This window comes from Phodopus roborovskii, unplaced genomic scaffold, assembly GCF_943737965.1.
Source record: "Phodopus roborovskii unplaced genomic scaffold, PHOROB, whole genome shotgun sequence".
NCBI lineage: Eukaryota > Metazoa > Chordata > Mammalia > Rodentia > Cricetidae > Phodopus > Phodopus roborovskii.
Window position 1 is genome coordinate 26,459,750 of NW_026126567.1, and position 25,875 is coordinate 26,485,624.

Here is a 25,875-nt window from a genome sequence, read left to right on the forward strand (position 1 = left end):
GCTGAAATGTTGATGGGCATTATTGAGCTACTTTGCATTTTTATCATGAACTTTGTAGTGCCACCGTGAACATGCATGCAAATATTACTTTTGATGGACACATATATTTGTTTCTGTGCATTACTATGTAAGAATAGAATGACTGCGTCCTGAGGTCATATGTTCTTTAAAAGGATGACTTAAAAAATGGCTGCTCTGATTTAGATTTGAATGGTGACTCTGCATCTTTACCTATACCTCTTACCTTTATTTCTGCTATTGAGGAAAGGCAAGAACAATGTGACAATGGAAATAAAATAGTAGAAAAAATGAGCATATATATGTTTAGATTTTAAGCGTGTGCTATGATGTGTATCAAGTTTTAGGAAAAATGAAGGCTTCTGCCAAACATTGATGCTGATATGTCCTGAAGAGTACTGGACTATGAGAAATTATATGCCTATTGCCCATATGCACTGGGCTAATAGCTGCTATGTGCCCTTCATTCTATTTAGAATAGACCCAAGGATATGTAAACATTTTGAACTAATACTCTGTAATCAGTGGTTGTAAATCCCATATCAGCAGTACAACTCCAGAGGAGTTGTATATACTAACCCTAGGATTGCACTCTGGAGAGGCAGTAAATCCCATTATACACTCTCTGCCTCTTGTATAACCTTTGGCTGTAAAAAGACACTTATAACCCCTGCTAGGGGTCACAGAGCTGAAAACCTCTCTGTGGCCCTAACTAGTTAGAAATATTTGTTCCCTGCGGTGGTTTTGTTTTATTGTTTGTTTTTTAGAAGTTGCTTCTAGGTAATAGACTGTGCTGGTCTGCTCCCTGTTATTTGATCAATTCCAGGACCCAACAGGACATTGTCAAGTATTTTTTGCTTTTTTGTTTTTGTTCCTTTTTGGTTTTGTTTCATTCTTTATACCAATATGATGGCTTTCCAATGAAAGTAAAGAATACCTGAACTGTAATTAATTATTGTTCATTTTTTAATTTTACATAGTAAGTATTAATGTTTAGCACTTCTCCAGCTTTTGACTAGTATTGAATAAAAGGATATTTCAATTATCAAATAAACATAAAAAGCTGTTTTCACTGCTACTGGAAAAAATAAAAATCTTTAAAGTTCTGCTAAATGTCAGTTAATTAAAAATTTAAACAGAACCTATAACTTCATCCTAGAATGAAAATTTAAATGACCAAAAGTTTTCATGTCCATTTAAGGAAAAAGAATCATAAATCAAAATTCCAAGTACTCTTCAAAGTGCTATACAGTATCTTAGTATGAGCTTATATAGCATCATGGAAATAGAAGAAACAGCCAAAGAGTAATTAGAGGCTTCTGAAAGCAGTGACATTTAAAAGAGAAGTAGGTAGAGGAACAGGCCTGGATCTGACATCAGAAAGGAGACAGGTAGAAGCACAATTTTAAAAAAAGAGTGAGAAGAAACCCCTGGGTTCAAAATCACATGAGAATGATGATTTAAGACCCTCTGTTAAATTAACTTATGTTAGCTATACTCTTGTGAATGCTTGACCTTAACATCAAAATTGCACACATGTCTCAGATTTGTTAGTCATTTCACCAACAATTGCCTTGAAGGTGATTTGTTTTTATTTTTATTTTTAATTTTCAACTTGTGAACTTAAAAGTTTATACTTGTTTTATTCATTATAACTTAAAGATTTTCTGATGTGGATTTTATTTTTCACCAACTATCCTTCTCCATAAGACAACATAGATATAGCTTAATTTTTGTTAGCTTTATTCATTGATACAGGGCATCCTTATCTAGTTGAACTGGCAATTGGAAATCACAATTCCCCTGACTCAGCTTTTGAAGGGCTGAGTTTAAAGACAAGAGCTAGCATGACCATTTAGTATTAATATTCTGACTTTATTGAAAATATCACTGTAAACCCGAAGTAGTATAGGCTGAATGATAGTATAGTTAAATTTCTAAAGTATTAATGTTTACATTTAGGTATGTGAATATTCTGATAATACTATCATTATACAATGCAAATACAAATGAAATGGTATGAATTTTAATTTTCCATCCTAGAATCTTAAAGTCAAAAAATAGAATGAAATGGAGGAGTAAATATATGTCTGTTATGAAAGTAGAAAAAAAATCTGTTGGAATGTAACCTAAAGTCACACTAGTCAAATAAAAACAAAAAAAAACAAAAAACAAAAACAAAAAAAAACGAGTTGTATGATTGTACGATTATAAACTCATCAATTATTAGTGTGGAACAGACTCAAAACAGTTAATGAGAATGAATATAGGGATCACTGGGGGAAACTCCTTTGAGCATATGTGTTTAGTGTGGCAAACTGAATCTTTTTAGAGGTAGGGATTCCCATAGCTGGGTTGCCTTTAGAGAATGGACGTAGAATGACAGTTGGCTTGGTGATTTACATATCATTTATAGTTTTTGTTGAGGTGTTCAAACATCAGAGATCCAAACATGCATAACAACTTAAGAAATGATTAAGGGTTTCCAAAGTAAGAGCTTCTCTTTAATAATAACTGGTCATAATAAGGCAGCCCACCATGTTTCTAGACACCAAGAGGAAGAAATCAGCGTAGCCTGGGAAAGAGTAGGCTATCTCTACTCCCAACCTCAAGTCCTTCACGTCCCTTTGTCTTTGGAACAGGGCTTCAAGCAAACTTTCCTAGCTCTTAGAAGATAGGCGCCTAAACCTGCATCCCTGCCATGTAAATACTGATTTAATTAACATTTACAACCTGTGATGATGTGAAACTTTAAGTGTTAATTAAACCTCTGTTTACATAGCAAGCAGTGTGCAATCCTCCATTTTCTTGTCTAATACCAGGGAGCTTATTTTAAACTCCATTAATCCACTGCACAGTGAAATGACAGGATGCTTTCTTTAACTTCCAAGAGAAATATCTGTATCCTAGAATACAACACAGACCAGTTTTATAATGTTAAGAACTTCGTTGCTTCAACTACTTCCTGTATTGTCCTTTCAACAGTTTTTCTTAGTATCACTTAAGTCACTACAGGAAACCAAACTAAAAAAAAAAAAAAAAAAAAAGGCTGCATATAATTCCATCCTGTCAATAAAATGGGGTGAATTTTTATTAAAAGTATATTTCATTTCTAAAACCACAAAGTTACTTTTACTGAAATCAAGCTTTTATTTAAAAAATTCTGGTGATTTTTTTTTCATTCTTAATTTGTACTTTTGATTTATTAGGGTTTTTCAATAGAAATCATAAGATAAATCATAACATGTGTCAACAGTTGTAAATGAAAAACTACTTAGAAGTAGAATTTAAAGACAAGTCTATGCTTTCAGGTAAATAATATTGGGTCATTATTACTGTAATACTGTGGGATAATTATCTTTCCAGTGTTGCTACTTGGATGAATTGTCTTGCTAATTTTCTAGTCTCATTTTCATTGCATCAATTGACCAATGAAGTCCCATGTCATCTTTCACTTGTATATTTGCTTATTTTTAAAATTAACATCTGCTATGCACATGACACAATTTTAAAGTTCAGCTTAATGATGTGAGATCTACCTATCTGATATTCTGTTCTTGGTATTTGTCACAGAAGTTTATCAAAAGGTTATAAATATATATAAAAACATCATTATAATACTTTTTAATAAGTATATATAAATATGAATGAAAGTCCATGCAATGCTGAGGTATTTCACATTTTATTGATGAGAAAACTCCAAATACTATTAATTCTCTATAGCATAAAAAAGGCAGGTAACATTATCAGAATTTTGATTTAAAAGTGAGCCTAGTATGATACTTGAGAAAAGCTTAAATAAGCCTATGCTGCATTTTTTATGTTGAATTTTATTGTCCTACTTATCTAGTTTTGGACATGAAAAAATGGCTTAAAAATAGACATAGTGAAAACTCAAATATTATCCAATATTCTTGAATTAAACACCTTACCTTTGCCATGGGTTACATCCACTGTCCATGTACAATTCAGAGAGTTTGGATAAAATTCTGGGTAACCAGGTGATAATATTGTCCCACTAGGTCCTCTCACATCTCCTCCGCATAAGGCTGGAAATACAAAGAGAACATTGCAATCAGTCACCATTGGAATAACAGTGGCTGAACAAATCTCTTATCTCCTCTCTTGAAACAGGATGAGTCCCATTATGTTTGTCTAATCAACTTCCCAGTAATAAGAGGAGTGTGTAAAGACTTCTTCCAAATACAGTAAAATCCTCTCATCCATTGCTGCACCAGGGAAGAAAAATGTATTAATAGTCTCTTGGAATTATGACTCGCCCCAAGAGAACGTAGCTCAGGATTGCACATTTGAATTTGAAGTATATCCTCACTCTCTTCTAATTATAAGCAACATTTGCATAAATTGATGGTCAATTAAACATGAGAAATTAATTGTTTAGCAGCTTCTCTTATTAAACACTAAGACACGAGTTAATTGTGTAAAATTGTTTTCTGTAGGTTCCTAAAGGGATATGTGTCACACATCATGGGATTCCTTCCAAAGCAGTTAAATAAGTTGAGAAAGCTTTGAAATCTTCTGTATGTTCATTTTCCACTGAAAATTGAGTATCATAAACAAAGAGGGTTTCTTGTGGGGATACAGAAGTCACAGATATCTTGGGGATGAAGTTTGTAAAGAATATTTCAGGAAAGTCAAGGCAAATAAATGTTCATGATTAAATTAACTGAATTAGTATCCATGTACTTTAGGGGAAATGATTCTATCTTCTATCATAAGATTCATCAATGCCTAAAGTACATATTAAAATCAGCTACATCAGTATTAAAAATTTAAAAAAAGACCCATAATCAATACAAGTCAGGATTTACATTCGGATTTATATGGGAAGGACCCCTCCCTTGGATATAGACAGGGCAGTCAGAATATAAACACAGAATGTTCCATATCGGCTGTTTCTAGGATAGTTTCCTCAAGATAGTAGAAAACCTATTGAGCTTTGTCCCTACTTCCCTCCATGATCATTATTTGATTTCCAAGTATCAGTGATGACACTGGGAGGTTGCAAGGCAGGCTGGCTGCTCCTCAACTTCCCCTAACTGAAATGCTGAGTCAGCAATTCCATCATATAAACATATATGATGACCTGGATATTTATGGAGGCATCTAAACAAGTGATCTTCAGGAACAAGGCAATACTTATACACATAGATTTATCAAGTCATTACAAAATCATGCATCAATTGGGAGGTTATGCTCCTGCTTAGGGTATGTTCAATATATCACTGCTCATCATTATTGCTGAATTTCTCACTTTCCTCTTGATAGTTTAGAATCCTTTACTGTGCTTATGTGATTGGTCACTCAACTACATACACCATTCCAACTATGTCTTTCTGATAATGCCATTACTAAGATGAACTATATTAATTTTATATTCTTTCTACTTGTCTTTCTTGCTTTCATTACCATGTTTTGTGTGTGTGAGGGGGGGTGGGTGTGTGTGTGTGTGTTGGAGGGTGGTGGTGCACAAGTGTGTCTTTGCACTGTTATTTGTTCTGATCCCAGAGCTCTCCAGTTCCACTACTCCAGTTGGGCAGCTTCCTTGGGACTCACCCATGTCTGCCTCCTAAGAGCTAACATCACAGGTGATGCCATTATTGCCCCAGGCTTTTGCTTGGTATACTCTGGAAGGCACTTTATACATCAAAGCCACTTCCAGGAACCCTGGAACTTTGAATTATTTTCTCAGATTATATCACATCTGTTTGTGTATTCCTCCATTTAGGAAAACAAACAAAACATAATCAACACAGTATTTTAGGATTGTATTTAGTGAAAAGTAGTCTATAAAAATAATTTGCTGGATTAAAACCTCCTTCCCTTCATGAAAGCATGTGGAGATTGAACAAAAGTCGGTTAATAACAATAACAAAAAAATTTGAAGAATAATCTAAAAGTTTTAGAAATCAGAAGGCAACTACAATATGGTTAATTTGTAGTACTCCTTCCCATAGGAGGTATTTCCAAAAGTGTTACTTAAAAAGAGACTTGATAACTTACAGCTATAAATCAAGTACTCTATATTTAAGACAGGTGGATTACTTGTGATCTCTATTTTGAAAATACTCTGAACAACATATCAAGACTCCTAACATACTATACAAAAGACAACATCCATAACTTTATTATTCATTCTTTAATTTTCACTTAATTTTATCATCTTCTAATCAATCCCTTTCTTTGCACTTTAATATGCTATTGTTCTATTTGATGTCTTGTGATTGACCTGTGATTTTCAAAATCTCATTTTCCAGTTGTTTTTATGTTACTGAGACTGTTTTCCATCACCAGCATCAGCCTCCTCATCTGCATCCACATAATGATAGCTGTCATCTTCCTAAGTGGCAAAGTTTTACACTGCAAGTGTTTTAAACGGTGGTTTCTTCATAAGGTTCCCATTTATAAGACACTGACTAGCATGTGAAGTGTTAATATGCACACTGACATATTCCAATGTATGTGTTCAGTTGGATAAATATTTTTATGATAATATTTTTATTTAAATTTGCAACAAGCTTGTTTTATGTCAATCCCAGTTCCCTCACACTTCCTTTCTCCACTCTCCCCTTCCCAACCTCCATCCCATTCCCTTTCTGTTCCCTAGAGAAGGTAAGGACTTCCATGGAGGGTCTTCAAAGTCTGTTTTACATGTCAATCACAGTTCCCTCCCTCCCCTCCACACCTGCCCCTCTACCCTATCCCATCCCCTTTCTGCTCCCCACTGAGGGTGAGGCCTCTATGGGGGAATCTTCAAAGTTTGTCACATCATTTGGAGCAGGGCCTAGGCCCTCCCCCAAGTGTCTAGGCTGAGAGAGTATTCCTTTATGTGGAATGGGCTCCCAAAGTCGATTCATATACTAGGGATAAATACTAATCCACTATTAGAGGCCCCATAACCTGCCCAGTCCTCATAATTAACACCCATATTCAGGGAATCTGTGTCAGACCTATGCTGGTTTCCCAGCTATCAGACTGGGGGCCATGAGCTCCCCCTTGTTCAGGACAGCTGTTTTTATGGGTTTCTCCAGCCTGGTCTTGATCCCTTTGCTCACCACTCCTCCCTCTCTGCAAGTGGATTTCAGGAGTTCGGCTCAATGTTTGTTTAGCTGTGGTTGTCTACTTCTGCTTCCATCAGCTACTGATCAGCTAATTAATAAATAAATCTCTCATACTGCTTGTCAATCTAAAACTTGACCCTTCTATGAGATGGAAAACCAAGGTGTAAGAGAAAATTAACAGATAATTACACCCAATCATGAGATATATTTGATATTAAGAACAATTTAACTGATTAGGTATATTTAAATCCAGTTTTAAAATATATTTTTATTTATTACTATGAGTGTTCTCCTGTGTGCTTGTATGCATACTAGGTATATTGCTGGTGTTCACCAAGGCTAAAAGAGGTCATCAGCTTCCTCAGAACTTGAGTTACAGAAAGTTGTGAGTTGGCATTTGGTTGCTGGGAAATACATGCATATACTTTGCAACAGTAACAAATTATCCTGACTCCTGAACTATGTTTCCATACCCTATATACAAATAATATATATGTATTATTTGCTTTATGTGGGCACATACAATATACAGTTTTGGTTGTTGAAAGACAACTGGTGCCTAAGCCTAAGGTATTTGACATCTTGGTATCTGGTTGCTGATGTTGTTTGTGGATAGTTTTATGCAGTACATGCATGTTGAGGGGAGTATGTCACTGGAAGATAATGTAGAGATTACATGGTGTTATTTACATCAAATTTAGAGTCTCTGTTCTATGCTTGTAATTTAGGACTTGATTTCTCAGCTTTCTGATTCTGCTGGCATGACTTACAGTTACAGCTATGTTGTCTTTGATGCTATGGACTCTCTCCTACAGAAACCATAAGCTAAAATGAATTCTTCCTTCCACAGTTTGTCTTGGTCATAGCACTTTTTTCCCCTTCAGTTTTGTGACAAGCTTTTTCTGTTCAACAGCCTGGCTGTCCTGGAATAGGCTTTGTAGACCAGGTTGTCCTCAAACTTAGAAATCCACCTACCTCTGCCTTTTATTGCTGGGATTAAGGCATGTGCCACTACTACCAGGCCAGGTCGTAGTACTTTTATCAAGAGGAAAAATAACTTGTACAAAAATGAAACTACAACAAGATATGACATATATTATTAATATAAAATATTTATGAAAACATGTGTACACCAAGTGTATTCCCTCAACCTTGATGACTATTACCAACCTCATGTCCACACTGCATAAAAGACCAAGAATTTATATCTAATGCAAGGAAAATTGAAGTCAACTATTCGAAAACTTAGTATTAAATTACTTTTCATCTACTTATTCTCAATGTCAAATAGCAATACAAAAAATACATGCATAAGATGGAGGAGCATAATAATATGATGGAATTGCTCAGAAAAATACTTTAAAGGAATTCTGGAAGAACAAGACTAGTGGCATACAACTGTAATCCCAGCACAGCAGGGAACCAAACCATAGAATCAGGAGGTTGAAGACAAATGAGTATGACACAGGTACACCTTGTTTCAAAAAGCCAAATGGTACATAAAATTAACTAACCAACAAAATAAACACAAGATAGAGACAGAACTGGAAAGTTAATCTATATGGGGTAAATTTATGAGTATTAAAATTATCTACTTAGGCTCCTTTCTCCAACACATAAACATACTATGCATTTCTGACTTGGAATATAACAAGATAATAATCTCAATGTAAAAGAAAAGTTGGTTGTGGCTAATCACAAATAATGCTATTATGAACATCCTTTCCAGCATAAGTTGTCTTTGGTGTTTTTGATTTTAGCCATTCTGAGAGGAGTAAGACAGTATCTCCGAGTTGGTTTGATTTGCATTGCCCTGATGTCTAAGGATGTTGAGCACTTTCTTAAGTATCTTTTAGCCATTTTATAATCCTCTGTTGAGAATTCTCTATCTAGTTCCATACCCCACTTTTTAATTGGATTTGGTGTTTTGGTTACTAACTTCTTGAGTTCTTTGTATATTTTGGAGATCAGCCCACTCTCAGATGTGGGGTTGGTGAATATATTTTCCCATTCTCTGGAATGCCATTTTGTCTTATTGGCTGTGTCCTTTGCCTTACAGAAGCTTCTGATTTCAGGAGGTCCAATTTATTAATTGTCCATCTCAGTGCCTGTGCTATTGGTTTTATGTTCAGGAAGCAGTCTCCTCTACCAATTGTTCATTGGTACCTCCCACTTTCTCTTTTAAGGGGTTCAGTATGGCTGGGTTTATGTTGAGGTCTTTGATCCATTAGAAGTTAAGTTTTGTACATGGTGATAGATATGGATCTATCTGCAGTCTTCTACACACCAGCATTCAGTCATACCAGCACCATTTGTTGAAGAAGCTTTCTTTTGTCCATTATATAAATTTAGCTTTTTGTCAAAAATCAGGTGCTTGTAGGTGTGTGGGTTAATATTATTCCATTTGTCTACCTGTCTATTTTTGTGCCAATACCAAGCTGTTTTTAAGATTATAGCACTATAATAGAGTTTGAAGTCAGGGATGGTGATGCCTCCTGAAGTTCCTTTATTGTACAAGATAGTTTTGACTATCCTGAGTCTTTTGTTTTTCCATATAAAGTTCAGAATTGTAGAAGCAACCTGATGTCTTTCAACTGAAGAATGGATGGAGAAAATGTACATTTACATAATGGAGTACTACTCAGTGGAAAAACACATTGGAATCCTGAAATTCACAGGGAAATGGATGGAACTAGAAGAATCCATCCCGAGTGAGATAACCCAGTTATGAAAAGACAAACATGGTATATATTCACTCATATATGGATTTTAGACATAGAGCAAAAGATTTCCAGCCTACAATTCACACCATAAGAAAAGCTAGGAAATAAGCAGGACCCCATGGTCCTCTAAAGAAGGGGAAAAGGACAAGATCTCTTGAGCAAATTGAGAGCAGAGAGGAATGGAGGGGAGAGAGAGTTAGGAGAAAGAGAAAGGGGAGAAGAGGAGGGGAGAGGTGGTCATGAGGGAACAAGAAGATTAAGACAGGGAAAGAACAAGAAAAGAAATACTACTATAGAGGGAGCCATTATAGATTTTAGGAGAAATTTGGCACTAGGGAAAAGCCCAGAGACCTACAAGGATGAACACAGCTAACAATCTAAGCAATAGTGGAGAGGGAACCTTTAATGCCTTCCCACGCTAGAGCCTTCTTCTAGTAGCTGATGGAAGCAGTAGCAGACACCCACAGCTAAAAACTAGCGAAACTCCTGGAATCTAGTTACAGGTAGGGAGGAGTGATAAGTAAAAGGGTCAAGACCAGGTTTGCAAAACCCACAGAATTAACTGACCTGAACAAAGGGGAGCTCATGCATCCTAGTTGATAGCTAGGAAACCAGCATAGGACTGACCCAGACCCCTTGAATATGGGTGTTATTTAGAAGGACTGGGCAGTCTGTGGAGACTCTAGTAATGGATCACTATTTATCCCTAGTGTTCAAATGGACTTGGGAGCCCACCCCACATAGAGGGATACTTTCTTAGCACATTGGGGAGGGCCAGGTCCCTACCCCAAATGATATGACAGACTTTGAAGACTCACCATGGAAGGCCTCATCCTCCCTGGGGAGCAGAAATGGGATGGGCTGTGGTTTGGTGGGAGAGATAGGTGACAATGGGAGGGTTAGGGAACTAGGATTGACATGTAAAACAACTTTGTTTCAAATGTAAATTAAAATGGGGAGGGGGAGGAGAAAAAGCTGGACAGATAAAGTCATACACTAAATTACACTGAATTCCAGGTTTCTGTAATACTATTAGAGATGAGGAAAATTTGTGTTGCACCTGGATATATATGTTTTACTCTTAACAAAGTCAAGGTTGGATATATAGCTGTACAATATTTTCTGCTTCTTCAGATAATGTTGCCTCTTTTTCTTGCTATTTTGGTGAATTTTCAATTTTTCTTACCAAGTGTAATGTTTTGCCAGAGTCAGCAAACCTTGTACTTTTATACAACTATAATTTTTATCAGCCCTAGGGTATAATGATCACCAGACATAGACAAGTCAAAGAATAAGACGTACTTCCTTACTGTAGAAACTTCTGAATATGGACCATTAGGATAGTTTTCTGTGACTCTTCATAGTGAAGCATGAAGAGCTTCCAATCTTTTATCATTTTGAAGATGGACGTATATATGCTGTCTCCTTTGGTATGCCCTTGTGCTATCAACTCTTCTCTTGGAAAAAAAAGCCTTGTTTCAATAGATAAGTCAAATACACAGAGAAAACTCTCAGGTGAAGATGAAATTTGAATTCTTGCTCATTATCAGTTATGACAAGCATCCCACCATGCCTTTTTAGACTTGATGAGCTGAACTGCAATTTCTGTTTTTATTTTTTAACATCAGTGTGTGTATGTTTTTTGTCACTTATAATCACAAGAGTGCTGACTAGTATAAATGGTTTCATGCCAAGTGCAGGGTAGATGTGCCAATGACTCTTTTGAAGCTTCTTATAAAACAAATTGGCATAAGGCAGTTCCTAAAATATGATAGCACTGAAAGTACTTAAATATTTAATCATGAAATGACTAACGTGATATTCTCACATGAATAGGCTTAAGTAGAGGTGATTGAAAATCAAGTTGAAAATAAGAAGTACTGCCTACACCAAATGACACATGGGTGAACAAGCTGTGCCTTGTGAGGAAACACAAATGACTTTACTTCTCAATCTTAAGGGAAGTATTTTTTTCACACTGCATTTTATATGTTAGTAATTGAAATCGTTTGAGTTATTCTCTTAGAAAAATAATAACAAACCGATATGGTTATTATCATAAAATTTGCTGTAACAAGGCATTTTCCACCACAGAAAAGTCTCTGTAAATTTTCATGTATATATATATAGTTATAGTTATTGTTCATATTTAATAGAGAGTGGGCATCCATGGGCAAGAAGAAAGTAGATACCTCAAACACTTTTGTATGATTGGCATTTTCAATGTGGTTTTGTTTCAGCTAATGAAAAATTTAAAATGGAAATAAGTGTGGAGTTTTCTCCAAAAGCGAGAAATAGATGTTCCACAAACTACAGCTATACCAATCTTAGGAATATGCCTGAGTAACTACATCCTACTACAAAGTTACTTATTCCTCGGTGTTCATTGCTGCTCTATTCACAATAGGCAGGAAATGGAAAGAGCCTAGAAACCCAACAACAGGTGACTAGACAATCAAATGCTGTACATTATGTAATGTAGTATTTATTCAGATGGTAACAAAATAAAAGTCAAAAACTTTCAAGTAAATAGACTTGGAAACAATCATTGTGGGTGAATTAACTCAGACAAACAAAAAAGTTAAACCAATATTTTTTCTCTCACATGTAGATATCAGTTTTTAGACTTTGGATGTGTATGTTACATTTAGAATACCCACTGGGAGAGGCTTTGAAAGGAAGGAAGATAGAACACAATTGTATAGGCCTAAAAGGGAATAATGGAGCAGGAAGAGTTAAATGAGATGAAGAATTGGAGGACAGGGGAAGGGAAGGAATATAGGGAAAGTAGTTAGCTTAAAGTTCATAAAGGTCTTCTTAAGAAGTCACATGAAAAACTACTGCTGAAGAAAGTTCCTCAAACATAAGCATGTACATTGTCAAGGGAATTGTTGAGGGAATAACCAATACTTTCTAACTGGATAAGAGGTAAGTTCCAAAAGTTTAATGCCATATCCTTATTAGTAATTAGGACCAAGGAAATGCTTATAGGCAAGCCATAGTCCTTAGAGAATACTGTACAACTATTACTCTGCTAAAGTGATGTGGTATTAAACTGAATCCTAATGTTCACTCTTAATACTCATAGATTAGTGTTGTTCTCAAGTTACATCAGTGAAACTTTTTTTTCAGTCATTTCTTTTATCAATTTATTGGTTTTTTTCTCCCACATGTTACATCCTGACCAAAATTTTCCCTCCCTCCTTTCTGCCTAGCTCTTCCCCTTCCACCTCTGCTCTCCCCCATATCTACTTCTCTTCCACAAAAGAGCAGGCCTCACTGGGCTATCAACCAAACATGACATAACAAGTTACAATAAGAATATTGTAAGAGGAGAAGGATCCCCAAAACAGGCAAAAGTGACAGAGACAGCCACCATTCCCACTGTTAGGAGTCACACAAGAACACCAAGTTAAACAACCATAACATATATGCAGAAAACTTAGGTCAGATCCCTACAGGCTCCCTGATTGTCAGATCAGCTGCTGTGAACCCAGATGAACCCTGGTTAATTGATTCTGTAGACCATTTTCTTAAGGTGTCCTTGACTCTTTGGTTCCTACAATCTTCCTCTCCTTTTCTTTGGGATTCCTTGAGCTCTGCCTAATGTTTGCTATGGGACCCTGTACCTGCTCCTATCATTTTCAGAATGAAGCCTCTCTGATAATGATTATGCTAGGCTCTACTCTATGAATAGACTATAGCAGAATACCATTTGCAATTATTTTGCAGTAGTTTTGGTAATTATCACAAAGACCGGTCAATGTGCAGAGAACAATGGACTATGGTGTCCTCAGTCATAAGTGGGACATTTGTATAGCAAGGATTAGGGGTAACTGTAGAAGAAGCATTGGAAAAATAACAATCCAGAATTTGTAGACAATGAGAAAACGATTTTTCAGAAATTATATGGCAGTAACACATATGAGTCAGATTCTTTCAGTTTCTGAATAGGAGTATTTTGTAAAATGAATGAATTCTTACCATCACAGGTTGGGAGTGGATGACTCCACCAGTGGTTTTTCTCACAAAGAAGGGGCTCTTCATGGCTCAGTCGATATCCTGGGTCACAACTAAATGAAACAGTTGACCCAATGGAGAAATCATGGCCATATCGACGGCCATGGACAGGGATGCCAGGGTCAAGGCAAGAGTATGTGTTCACTGTAACACCTGAGAAACAAAGGTAGGAAAACCAACAATTAGACTGATTGGATTCAGATTTGCTGTATTATCATTGGAAAAAAACTCATGATTTTTTTTTTAAGTTTCCTGTACTCTACTTAAGAACTTCATTTATTCATGTCGATCATCCAATAACTGACCTTTATGCTTGATAGCTTTATGTCAACTAAACACAATATTAAATCATTTGAGAGTAGAGAACTTCAATGACAAAATTTCTTCTTAAGATCAAGCTGTAAGCAAGCCTGAAGGGCATCTTCTTAGTAATTGATGAAGAAGGATCCATGGTGAGGTGAGTAGTGCCATTCTTGTGCAGGTTATTCCTACTGTCTATAAAAAGAAGGTTGAGTAAACCATGAGGAGCAAGCCAGTAAGTAGCACTGCTCCATGGCTTCATTACCCTGGCTCCAGATTCCTGCCCTGTTTGAGTTCCTATCATGATTTTCTTTGATGATGAACAGTGATATAGAAGTGTAAGCTAAATAAACACTTTCCTCCCCAACTTGCTTTTTGGTCATAGTGTTTCTTCCTGCAATAGAAACCCTAACGAAGACACCTTTTTATCATGTATCTATTCTATGTACAATTTTGATTGTACATATTCTTAAAACATGCCGTTTTTGTTATAGTCATACTCAACTTGGAATAGAACCAAATTTAAGTTTATTCTGCTAGAATTCAAGGTGATTAATTAGATTCAACTATCTATCTTACTACCTTAAAATTTCATTTTCTTTCAATGGTAAACCTTTTCTCCAACTGGTTAATCTTCTCACCAAGATGATGCCTCAATTATGAACATAATAAAGGTGACATATAGCAAGCTTATAGTCAATATCAAATTAAAATATAAAGAAACTCAAAACAATTCCACCTAAATCAGGAATAAGAAAAGGCTGTCCACTCTCTCCATATATATTCAAAATAGTATTGTTATAGCAATAAGACAAGTAAAGGAGATCAAAGAATTACAAGTCAGAAAGGAAGAAGGTAAAGTATCTCTATTTGCAGATGATATAATACTTTCATGAATGAACACCCCCAAATTCTACCAGGGAAATCCTATAGCTGATAAGCATCTTCAATGAAGTAGATGGACAAGATTAATTCATAACAGTCAGTAGCTGTCCTATACACAAACCACAAACTGGCTGAGAAGGATACCAAGGAAAGAACAACTTTCACAATAGCCACAAATATGCTACATTTTTAATTTAAATATGTTGAAAACTGAAAGTGATGCTGTCTTATTAGTAGATTATTTTTAAATTTCACAAATTTGTTTTTAACTTTACAGGAACTACTTTTCTCAATTATTTTAATTTTTAAAGTATAATTACATCATTTTCTTCATTCTCTTTCCTCTCTCAATCCCTCCAATGTATTCCCTTCCCTTGCTCTATCTCCAAAGCATGGCATCTTTTCTTTAGTTATTATTGCTATACATATACACACACAAATATATAAATATGAACTGCATGGTCTGTTTATTGTACTTTCAGGGCTGACTAGTTGGTACTTGATCATCAACAAGGGGCCTCAGCGCTGGAATGCACCCTCAGCATTCCTTATTTGTCTAAAGTTCTTTATTTGTGGTAGAGGTGGGCAGACAGATTGTGAGACTGAGGCCAGAAAGCTGCCTGAAACTGTGTCTACAAGAACGATGGGGAAGTATCACCCATGGTACCTTACCAATATCTCTGCCTAAACAAGACCCAAAGAAGTACAAATCCAATAGAAATGCAACACATGAAAGTGCAGTGAAACAGAATTTTTCTTATTTTTCTTCTTTGAGAGAAAAATGAATGGTAAAAAAATGAAAAATAGTGGAATCCAGGAGTGTGAGCAGTGGTATGTTTGCAATAAATCCATCCATAGGTTTGAATCCTTGGGAGAAATAATGTTTTCCTTTTAAATCATTTGAATTTAACAGTAGAAGTTCATTAAAAGTTCCGATGACCAATGTATTGATATAGAACTTAGAGAATGAATGGTTCATCTAGAACAGGGATTTACTTCATATAGCAAACTTTATTAATGAATTGTCAATTGAGAATAATTTTCTGTATGTAAGAGACTATGACTGCAGAAATTATTTCCCAGTCATAAATAAGATGGCAATACTAATAAAATAAACGTTGGTAGAGGAGATATGTTATAAATTCTTAACTAATTGCCTGTAGTATTCTGCCAGGTCTGCGGCAATATGTGCTTCATGTTTACCTCCACCTCTGTGCTCTCTGCCACCATTTTGTTTCCCAAAGAACTAGCTAACTTCAATAATGTCATCTGAACATAAGTGACAAATTGCCCAAGAAGGAATGCATTTGACCTGAATTTCTTATTTTTATGCCTCATTTATTTAGTATTTTTTTAGAACTGCTATCATTTATTAAGAATTTTATAAATATGTCTTTACTCTGACATTAGGCACACATGCTTTCACTTAATCTTTAAAACTGTCTTGTGGCTGACAGCGGATGAACACCATAAACACTGGGTAAAGTGTGATGGATGCAGCAGAAGATTTAAAAAAAAAAAAAAAAAAAGAGAGACTCCACATGTTGATATACACTAAACTGTGGTAAGCATTATTAAAATAGACATTTAAGGTTAGTACCCCAAAGCTGGGCATTGGTGTCCCATGCCTTTAATCTCAGCACACAGGAGACAGAGGCAGGTGGATCTCTGTGAGTTCGAGGTCAGCCTGGTCTACAGAGCGAGTTCCAGGACAGGCTCCAAAACAATACAGAGAAATTATGTCTTGGAGAAAACAAAACAAAATTGGCACCCCGACTCAGTTTTAAAATTATAACTTAAACTAATTATTCCTATTAAGATTCTTTAGTTCATTTGAATTTCCAAGTCTTTGAGAATCCTCTTTAACCTTTTAAAATACACTTCCATGTGCTAAAGCTTGAAATAAAGTGAATTAATGTAGCTGAACAAAATTCCAAAGCTAAAATAAATGATATTTCAAGTATAGTTTAGAAAGTTTATTAAGGAGGTAAACATAACTAACAAAATTATTATTCACAAACAAATACAAAATAATGCATGTCATATGAAGGAAAGTGATATTAGGTACTGAGATCAACAAAAGAGAAATAATGTTGGTGTGTATTTGATGCTACCTTGTAGCAACTTGTTTCTTAAATTTCATATACAAGATGGATTTTCATGTAAATACACATTAAGATTTATTGCATCATATAATTTGAGGCATGTATACACTCACATAAATCTATGTATACACATAACATTTATACACAGATAAGTCCTATGTAATAAGTCAGAAGTGTATACATTTGCAAAATGTTTGTAAGATAGAGGAATATTTCTATATGAATAATAGTATTAAAAAGTTAAGTTAGAATACAGGTGTGCTGCTACATGTCTTTAATCCCAGCATTAGATAGGCAAAAGAAGATAGATTTCAACAGCATAGTCAAAATAGCAAGTTCTAGATCAGCCAAGGCTACGCAGTGATTCTTTGCCAAACACACCAGCACCCCCCTACACACAGCCTCCCATACAAATATTATTGTATGTATATTCATGATGTGTGGGAGGGTGTGGTTATGTCACTGTGCAAATATAGAAGTCAGAAACCAAACTCATGGAATCCTCTTCTACTTCCCACCTTTTATTTTAGTTCTACAACTCAACTTAGGTTGCCAGACTTGGACAGCTAGAGCCTCTATCCACTGAGTTGTCTTCCAAACCTCACTTGAATCTTTTAAAGGAAGCAATAAGCTCCTAACTGTAACAATTAATGGACCGATTCCCACACTTTAGGCTACAGCTTGTTTTAGCCGATTTTTTACTATCATTAATCATATATATGTATGTTTTATACTTTACTTTTCATGTAGTTTAACCCTCTATACAGAAAAAATAATTTGCATCAACAATGTTTGCAATTCATGTAAGTAAAATATGATAGAATACATTTTGTGAAGTAAATGCTGAAATAGTGGTATTATTTCAAGTATATCAAACTGATAATGTCTGCAGGTTAATTTGCTTCCCTAAGCAATACAAAATAATTAAACCATGAATGCACTGAACTTATTTGATATTACTGACATTCACTAGGTATTTCATTTTAAAGGGACATTAGGTAGCTGCTATTTAAAATTCACTGTACCATTTACTTGTATAAATATATTGAATAACATTAGCTTTATTCTTTATAAAAGAAAACTTTGGTTTTAAAAGGACAAATAAGTAACTTACTTCTTTAAGCTAAAATAGAGTTTTTGAAGTTACTTACTTTCATAATGAATCTTGAATCCATTATTGGAACGGCTATTGTCTGTTGTAAACAGAAGGTATATAAAATTACTACTGCTGAATAGAAACTGTGGCACTTGTGTGCCATTATAAGATCCAAGCAAGGGTGACAGAAGATTTGGTCCATCATGGACTTCCAGTACATCGTAATTTAGTTCAGTCTGAAATCTAGGAGCAAGAGACACAATTGGAAACATTAGAAAACATATTGGAATAGAACTTTAATATTTTAGTTACTCTACCCATAAGGTTTATTTTTTTAAACCACATTTATCATTTTTTTTTTTTAGTTTACTTGGTACCTAAGATATCACTGAAATACCTATGTATTCTAAATACCAGGATCTTATTTGGGTCCAGTCAGAACATGTACTCATACTCATAAGAAAAATGTTTGCTGAGTATTACAGGCTATCCTTAGCAAATAAGTGATCTGTTTCTGAACTATGCACTTCTCAAGACACCTCCACCGCTGCTTCAATGCTGTGGAAAACCATGTTGTCTTTTATTGATTTTAACATTACACGCATTTCAAATAGGGCCTCTGCTTTAGAGAAACTGACACATTTTATATACTGCTTTAAAGATCTTCACGTTTTAATTTTCTCTTTAGTATGTATGTCTGTATGTGGGAGTGTGAGTATGACTGACATGCCCACAGACTAGAAAAGGCCATCAGGTTTCCCAGAGTTGCGTGAAAGGTGGTTTTGAACTGCATGATGTCAGGACTGGAAGTAGAACTTAGTTCTCCTCCCTGGGCAGAAAATTCCCTAAATCACAGAATCATAAAACATATTTGATGCTGAAAGTATAAAATGTAATATAAGGCTTCACAGTCTCTTTTACAAAGTTTAACTTTATACAGGTTCATTATGATGCATAGAATTTAGTTGTGTGATTTTTCTTTTTACTTATTAATTTTTATAATAATTTTTAAAGGTTTTTCTTCAATTTGATCTCTTTCATCAGAAAAGGAAAACAAATGTCAAACTCTGTAATAATAAAGCTCATTAGATGCATAGAACGTCCACAAAATATTTTAAGAATAAGAAAAGTATTTGCATTGTTCTTACAAAGTAGGGATTAACCAGGCTCATATGAAGACTTTGTGGCAATGGGGTCACAGGGAAAAATGGTGATTGCATCCTGTATTTACTGCAGTGATTATATGATAGTATCTGTATGTGTGTTACACTTGGAGGCTGTATTGAATTGGTTTTTCTTCATTGCCCTTGTGTTTCTGAAAATCAACCAGAGCTAAATTCACAAGCCCTTAAAACATAGGACAACTAAAATCATTAAATTAAAGGTCAGATATTCATATCTCAGTATTGTGCATATGTACAGCACAAAGGTCTTGCATATCTTCGTAGTAAAGTTACAGCAGTAAACAAATAAAAATTAACTTGAGATCAGACTGAAAGGTCAAAAGGGGGAAGACCTTAAGCATTTAAGGTAGAGCAAATGACTACTCTAACAAGATTGTTTATTGATGTAGTAAGTAAAATGGTGAATACCAACTAGTTTAATGTCTATTCATTTCTGTATAAGATAGGAAAGAAAACAAAAACATTTGCAGAGACCTTTCAAATGTAATTTTGATAGAGTGTCCTGGTTCAGCCTCAATCACCCACTCACAATTCAAGGAGTCTTTGTAGTATCCTGGCCATCCTGGTGACAGAATCACTCCACTTGGAGCAGAAAAGTGGCCACCACATGGAGCTGCAAGATGAAACCATAGAACATAAGAACAGAATTTTCAGAGTAAGTTATGTGAGACATTTTCAGCAGCAACATTTATCTGCTTACTTGTTTTGTTGAGAAAAGTTGTCCAGCCTGTGCAGTGACAGTATTCACCATGTAGCCCAAGTTAACCAACTCAAACAATCTTTGTGCCTTAGCATCCCGAGTACTAATACGATAGACATATACTACTATACCTAGTCCCTCTATGATTTTAATCACTCTTAACATATTCATTATATGTTTATTGATACTATTTTTGTTGTAAAAATTCATGTAGTTAATCCTTCCTGTGACTAAAGGATTTTCCCTTTATAGAAGGAATATCCTTGTAAAATTGTGACACAACTACACTTAGTAGGTCAGCTACAGTCATCCTCAAGTGTCCAGATAATTTCTTTATTCACCATGTGTCTATTTGTATTCTTCACTGTCAGTTTGAAATGATATATACACTGCAAGTTTTCCTTCCCTTAATTTTTCCTTATGTTGCCAAATTTTCTTAATTTGCACTGAATTGTGACTCCCATGAATTCCATTGTTGCCACTACAATTTACGCAGTTAGTTGTCTGAGGGTCATCATTATAAACTCACATGCTAAGTCCCCAGCTGGGAGAACTATCGGGAATGCTAAGGAGGTATGGCCTTCTTTGCAGGATATATGTCACTGGGGGGGGGGGAGTTTCCATTTGAAATTTTAAAATCCTACCCTATTTCCAGTGACTCTCTCACTTATGCGTGTGAATCAGGATATGAAGTCCCAGCCATGGATCCGGTGACTTGTCTACTGCCATGATCCTTGCCATAATGGTTATGGCTCTAATTAACCCTCTAAAAATATAAACCCCCAAAAATATCTCTCTCTCTCTATATATATATATATATATATATATATATATATTTGGTCATGAGGTTATAATGTCTTGTCACAACAGAAAAGAAACTAAGAGTTTACAACATCATTAGTTCATCTTCTACTGCTATTTCTCAGTTGTTATTTGATCTTTGGATTTGGTTCAACTGTCAAAATAATATGCTCTATATTTGGTTTTATTGGGCACTCATTTCCTAGATATGCAATTTAATCTGTTTTGTTTACATTAAATTTAAACTACTTAATACTATGATTAATGCTATATTTTATTCTCTGTATTTATTTAAACTCAAACACAACTGAAACCACAAAGTCATCATTGTTGGAACTTTGGGCATTAACACCTAATTGAGGAGATGATGAAACAAATTTGCAAAGAGAACTGACTAAAGTTCTACAGGTCAGAAAAGCCCAAAATCATTTTCATAAAACAGGTGCTCCATCACTTGTGGAAGCGGTCAATTACATGACCATGTATCTAGTAGTATAAACCAGAGAGCCCAGACATACATCTCCTTATTTCTATTTTGTTTACCTTTTATTCCCACATCCAACCCATCCTGAAATCTGTCCTCAGATTTTTAGCTATGACTGATATCTTAGTTTAAATTAATACAATTTCACTCCAGGAATACTAACCTTATAAAATGCCTTATCAAATACCTACTTAAGTTCTACATTCACAGGGACTGTCATCCATGCTGTAGCTACACCGATTTACCTAGTGCTCTTCTTTTTTTTTTTCAGTGTTGACCTGCGTGGCCTAGCTTTTACCCAGCCTCTGACCTTCCCCTCTTCATTACTGACTATGTGAATATGCTCTACATAAAACAAAGACACAGGGCAAATTTTAAATTTCAAGAGAGTGTTTAAAATGTATAATATTGCCCAAGAGAAGAAATAATCAAATATATCCCAAGTCAAGGCTGCAACACAATAGAAACTATCCCTTTAATATACTGCTTCTTATTTTCATTAATAGCTTCGTGTGTGTATATGTATGTCTTCATTTTCTCATAAGTAGCCATGCTGACATGTAGTTGTGATAAAGCTAAAAATCCCCATGACCTCTATCCACCTAAGCTGCATAGAAAGACCTTGTCCCAAAACCAAAAAAAAAAAAAAAAAAAAAATAAGCAAAACAACCAAATTTTCTCTTATTGTTTGCTTTATTTTACTGATTTTTCTTTTAATTTTTATTGTCTTACTGTTTTGCATATTACTTTAATTCTTGTTAGTCTTAAATAATGTGAAATAAGACAAATAAGATAGTAAATATGTAAAAGCTAATTGAAAATATTCTCTCTAAAACACACACGTGAGCAGTCTTCGTTGGTTTGATTTTATTTTTGTTATGAGACATAGTTTCATGTGAGGTGCCTCAGATGAGTTTTATATATGTACTCCTCCAGCCTCAGCCACCCTAGCTCTGTATTATAGGCCTATGCTATCCCATCTGGCTTGAATAAGTTATATTTTAGGTGAAATTACTAGACATGCTATTTGTATGAGAATGTTCATTAATAAACCAAATACCATTTAACTCAATCCAATATTGTTTCCTAAAAGCTTTCTAAGAAGATCACTGCCATGAGGATTAGTTACTCTTCCAGTTTAAATGACACAATTTATTTTCATGTAGTGTTGTTATTGATTCCAAATAGGACTATGTGTACAATAGTAATTCCCTTTAAAATAATTTAAAAGACAATATTTTTGTGTAGAGACGGAGCAGAGAATGTGAAGCATAATTGGCAGAAATTTTATTATGTCATCTACTCATGTTGTTCTCAGAAAGTATTCATGAATCAAGTCATTAAATGATGGAATTAGTCATAAAATTAACAACTGAGGAAGGGGCCAAATATGATTAAAAGTAAAGCTTCAAGAGGGACTTTGTCTGACCACTCCATCCAAAGAGTGAGGGAAAGAAATGTGTGGGTCCTTTTTTCAAAAAACAAATCATAACAGAATGATGTCTCTTGTATCTTATGAAAGACAATTCCTAAGTAGTGACATTGCTCAGTGTAGGCACTATAAAGCTTATCCCATATACTAAAGTAGCAATTTCCAAATTATAATTCTGAAAGTCTGAGAATAGATAGACTCTGTAAAATATCTGAAACCTATGAAGAGAAGTTTGCAGTGTTAGTCAGGCAGAAAAAGTCTCTTGATCTGAGGGGCTGTCCATTGAAAACCAGGGTAAAAGAACAAGTGAGACCAGAATGATCAAGAGGACAACTGCAGAAACAATACCGAGTTGAAAACAGTTGTGAATGCAGCCGAAGAGAAGTAAGTTTCCAAACCACAACCTGGTAATGACGAGAATTCTTACAAGATGGATGGCATTTATACAAAGCTAACTGCAATGTGAGTAATAATACAAAAAGAAAAACAATTAGTTGTCTAACCATTACAGTATGATATATTATACATATAAAAATAGTGTATTGTATGATAATATTCTTTAGGTAGCACTAGCTTTAATTTCAGCTGAACGATATCATTTGACTTACCCTAAGCAATAGCAATGAAATAACAAATTTTATATACTTATTTTTTCCAAATGCTTGAAAATTTATGAGAACTGTTTAATACTTCAAACATGCATATACATTTTATACATAAATAAAATCTATATATCCTTAAATTTGATGAAAGACAGAAATTATTTCTAATTGGAAAAAGAAATTTTGGAATATTTACCAGGAAGGAAGTTAAAATCCTAAAGAGGTATTTTTTAAAAGCCCACTTAGTAACTGATCTATTCATTCCATCAACCATACTTGTTATTACATATACTAATGACTTTAAAATTGTTTCTGTTTGTCCAGTGGTATGCTAAGACAACTCCTGGACCAGGGAAAGTGACGCATATCTCTAATCTCAGCTTCATTGACTTTGGGGGCAATGATGGCCAAACCAATAATATTTAAAGTCCATATCCAGGTTGGGCTCTATAGCAACTCAGAGTGGGATATAGGTGACAAGCATAGGGAAAGGAAGGAAAAGCCAAAAGAAAACAAAACAAAGCGAAGATCGGGTTCATTTGCTACTACTATGCACAGTTAGCAGGCATGGAAACTTGAATTCAGTTCCTAGCACTATACTATCTGGATGTAATCATGTGATACTCTAGTCCCAGAACATGGAAGGTAAAGGGAGAGAGGGAGAGACAGAGAGACGGGGAGAGTGAGAGGGAGACAAAGAGGTACAGAGAGGGAGGGAGAGAAAGAGAGAGATCACTATTATTTTGAATAATTATAGGTATAAAGATTACAACTATTTTAAATATTCTCAAGCAAGGATCTGATATGAGGTATTCCAACTATAGAATGTTATAAAAGTTACTTGCTGGACATGGGTGGCTCACGTCTTTAGTCCCAGCACTTGGGAAGCAGAGGCAGGAGGATCTCTGTGAGATAGAGGCCAGAATGGTCTACAGAGAAAGTTCCAGGATAGCCTCCAAACCAATACAGAGAAACCCTGTCTCAAAAAACTAAAGAACAAAATAAAAACCAAAAGTTACTTAATATTCATTTTCACAAAGACGCCATATTTCTGCATTTTTTGGAAAAGACAGAAACAGAAAACATTAAAAATAATTAAGTTCTAAGATAAAGTAGAGGACATGAAGGATTTAGGGAAGGTATTTAATTTCATCTTTTAAGAATGAAATGGAGTTCCACAAAGAGAGGCAAAGTATAAACAACTGAAAAAAATTTGCACAGGAAGGTTGATCTTTCTATTGGATGGATCATGCATGTACCATGCATTTGGACCTTGTGATATCAATAAGGCTACTTTACAAAGAAGTAGAAGAATCTGTCAGAATCTGACATAAGGCTATGGCAGGGAAGAGCTGAAAGACATATTTAGAATAAAATGCTGAAAACTTTTCTTAGTCACACCATGTGACATAAAAATGCAAAAGAACAAAACCTATTCTTTATATGCTTGTCACATAAGATACAATGGATGCTGATTTGATTTTAAACAATGGAGAACTCAAAGCATACCAGAGTTACATGGAGACAGTTGATACCATGCAGTGCTGAATTTGGAAAGCATGCTGGCTAGTTTTATGTCATGTTAATTAGTGATGAAGTGGGAGGGGCCAGCCCATTGTGGGTGATACCACCCCTTCGGTGGTGATCCTGAGTTCTACAATGGAAGCAGGTTGACAATGTCATGAGGAGAAAGCCAGCATGTAGCACTCCTCCATGGTTTTTGCATGAGCTTCTGCCTCCAGGTTCTTGATAAATAAGCGTTTTTGTACCCATCTAGCTTTTGCTCATGGTATTTCATTACAGCAATGGTAACTGTAATCAGGACATAAAGTTATGCGAAATGTCTCTTTTCATTGAAATTATTATTATCATGTGCTATGTTAAAGCTTTAATGTGGGTAGAAGAAAGAGGATATTTAGGAAAATATAGTGGTAGGATATGTAGGATTTTGTGTAATGGTTTTATGTAAAGTCAAATATTAGCCAGTAGTCATTATATCACCAAGTGTAGGAAGGACTTTTCTGTTGGAGTCTTCTTTGCCCCAAATTATGCAAATTAAGAAGCTAGTAACTGTTAAAATTAATTCCTAGATTTGGAAAAACAGCAAAAGAGCTGATTCATACTTGACCTGGGGAAACTTCAGTCTGAGGAAGTGTGAGAGACAGCCCCATGGCCTGCTTCCTGTGACTGGCCACATTTACTTTAGAAACAATAAATGATTCTCTTTTCCTTTGAGATACAAATCTCCCCATAGTCAATCAGACTCTCATAATTTTCAAACCCTAGGAATTATGCCTCTCCTCTTTAACATCATCAAAAACCCTTTGCCTAATCTCAGTGGGAGGGTAGGAGGCGACTTCAATAAGTTCCAGTTAGGGAACATAAATGAGCTAATCACACTGGGCATCTTCCTGTTTACCTTCCCCAGAACTTTTCTACAAGC

The 25,875-nt window shown here is 35.2% G+C and overlaps 1 protein-coding gene across 1 annotated transcript in view; it reads right to left on the reverse strand.

Annotated features, from left to right (window-relative positions):
- The window catches only part of Csmd3 (CUB and Sushi multiple domains 3), a 1,059,412-nt gene that overhangs the window by 335,247 nt on the left and 698,290 nt on the right, over nt 1–25,875 (reverse strand). The window contains exons 17-20 of the mRNA XM_051202442.1: nt 19,888–20,026; nt 18,285–18,472; nt 13,808–13,996; nt 3,951–4,067 (exon numbers count right to left, since the gene is read on the reverse strand). Of these exons, the coding sequence (XP_051058399.1) occupies nt 3,951–4,067; nt 13,808–13,996; nt 18,285–18,472; nt 19,888–20,026 (633 nt within the window). The remainder of the gene's footprint in view (nt 1–3,950; nt 4,068–13,807; nt 13,997–18,284; nt 18,473–19,887; nt 20,027–25,875) is intronic.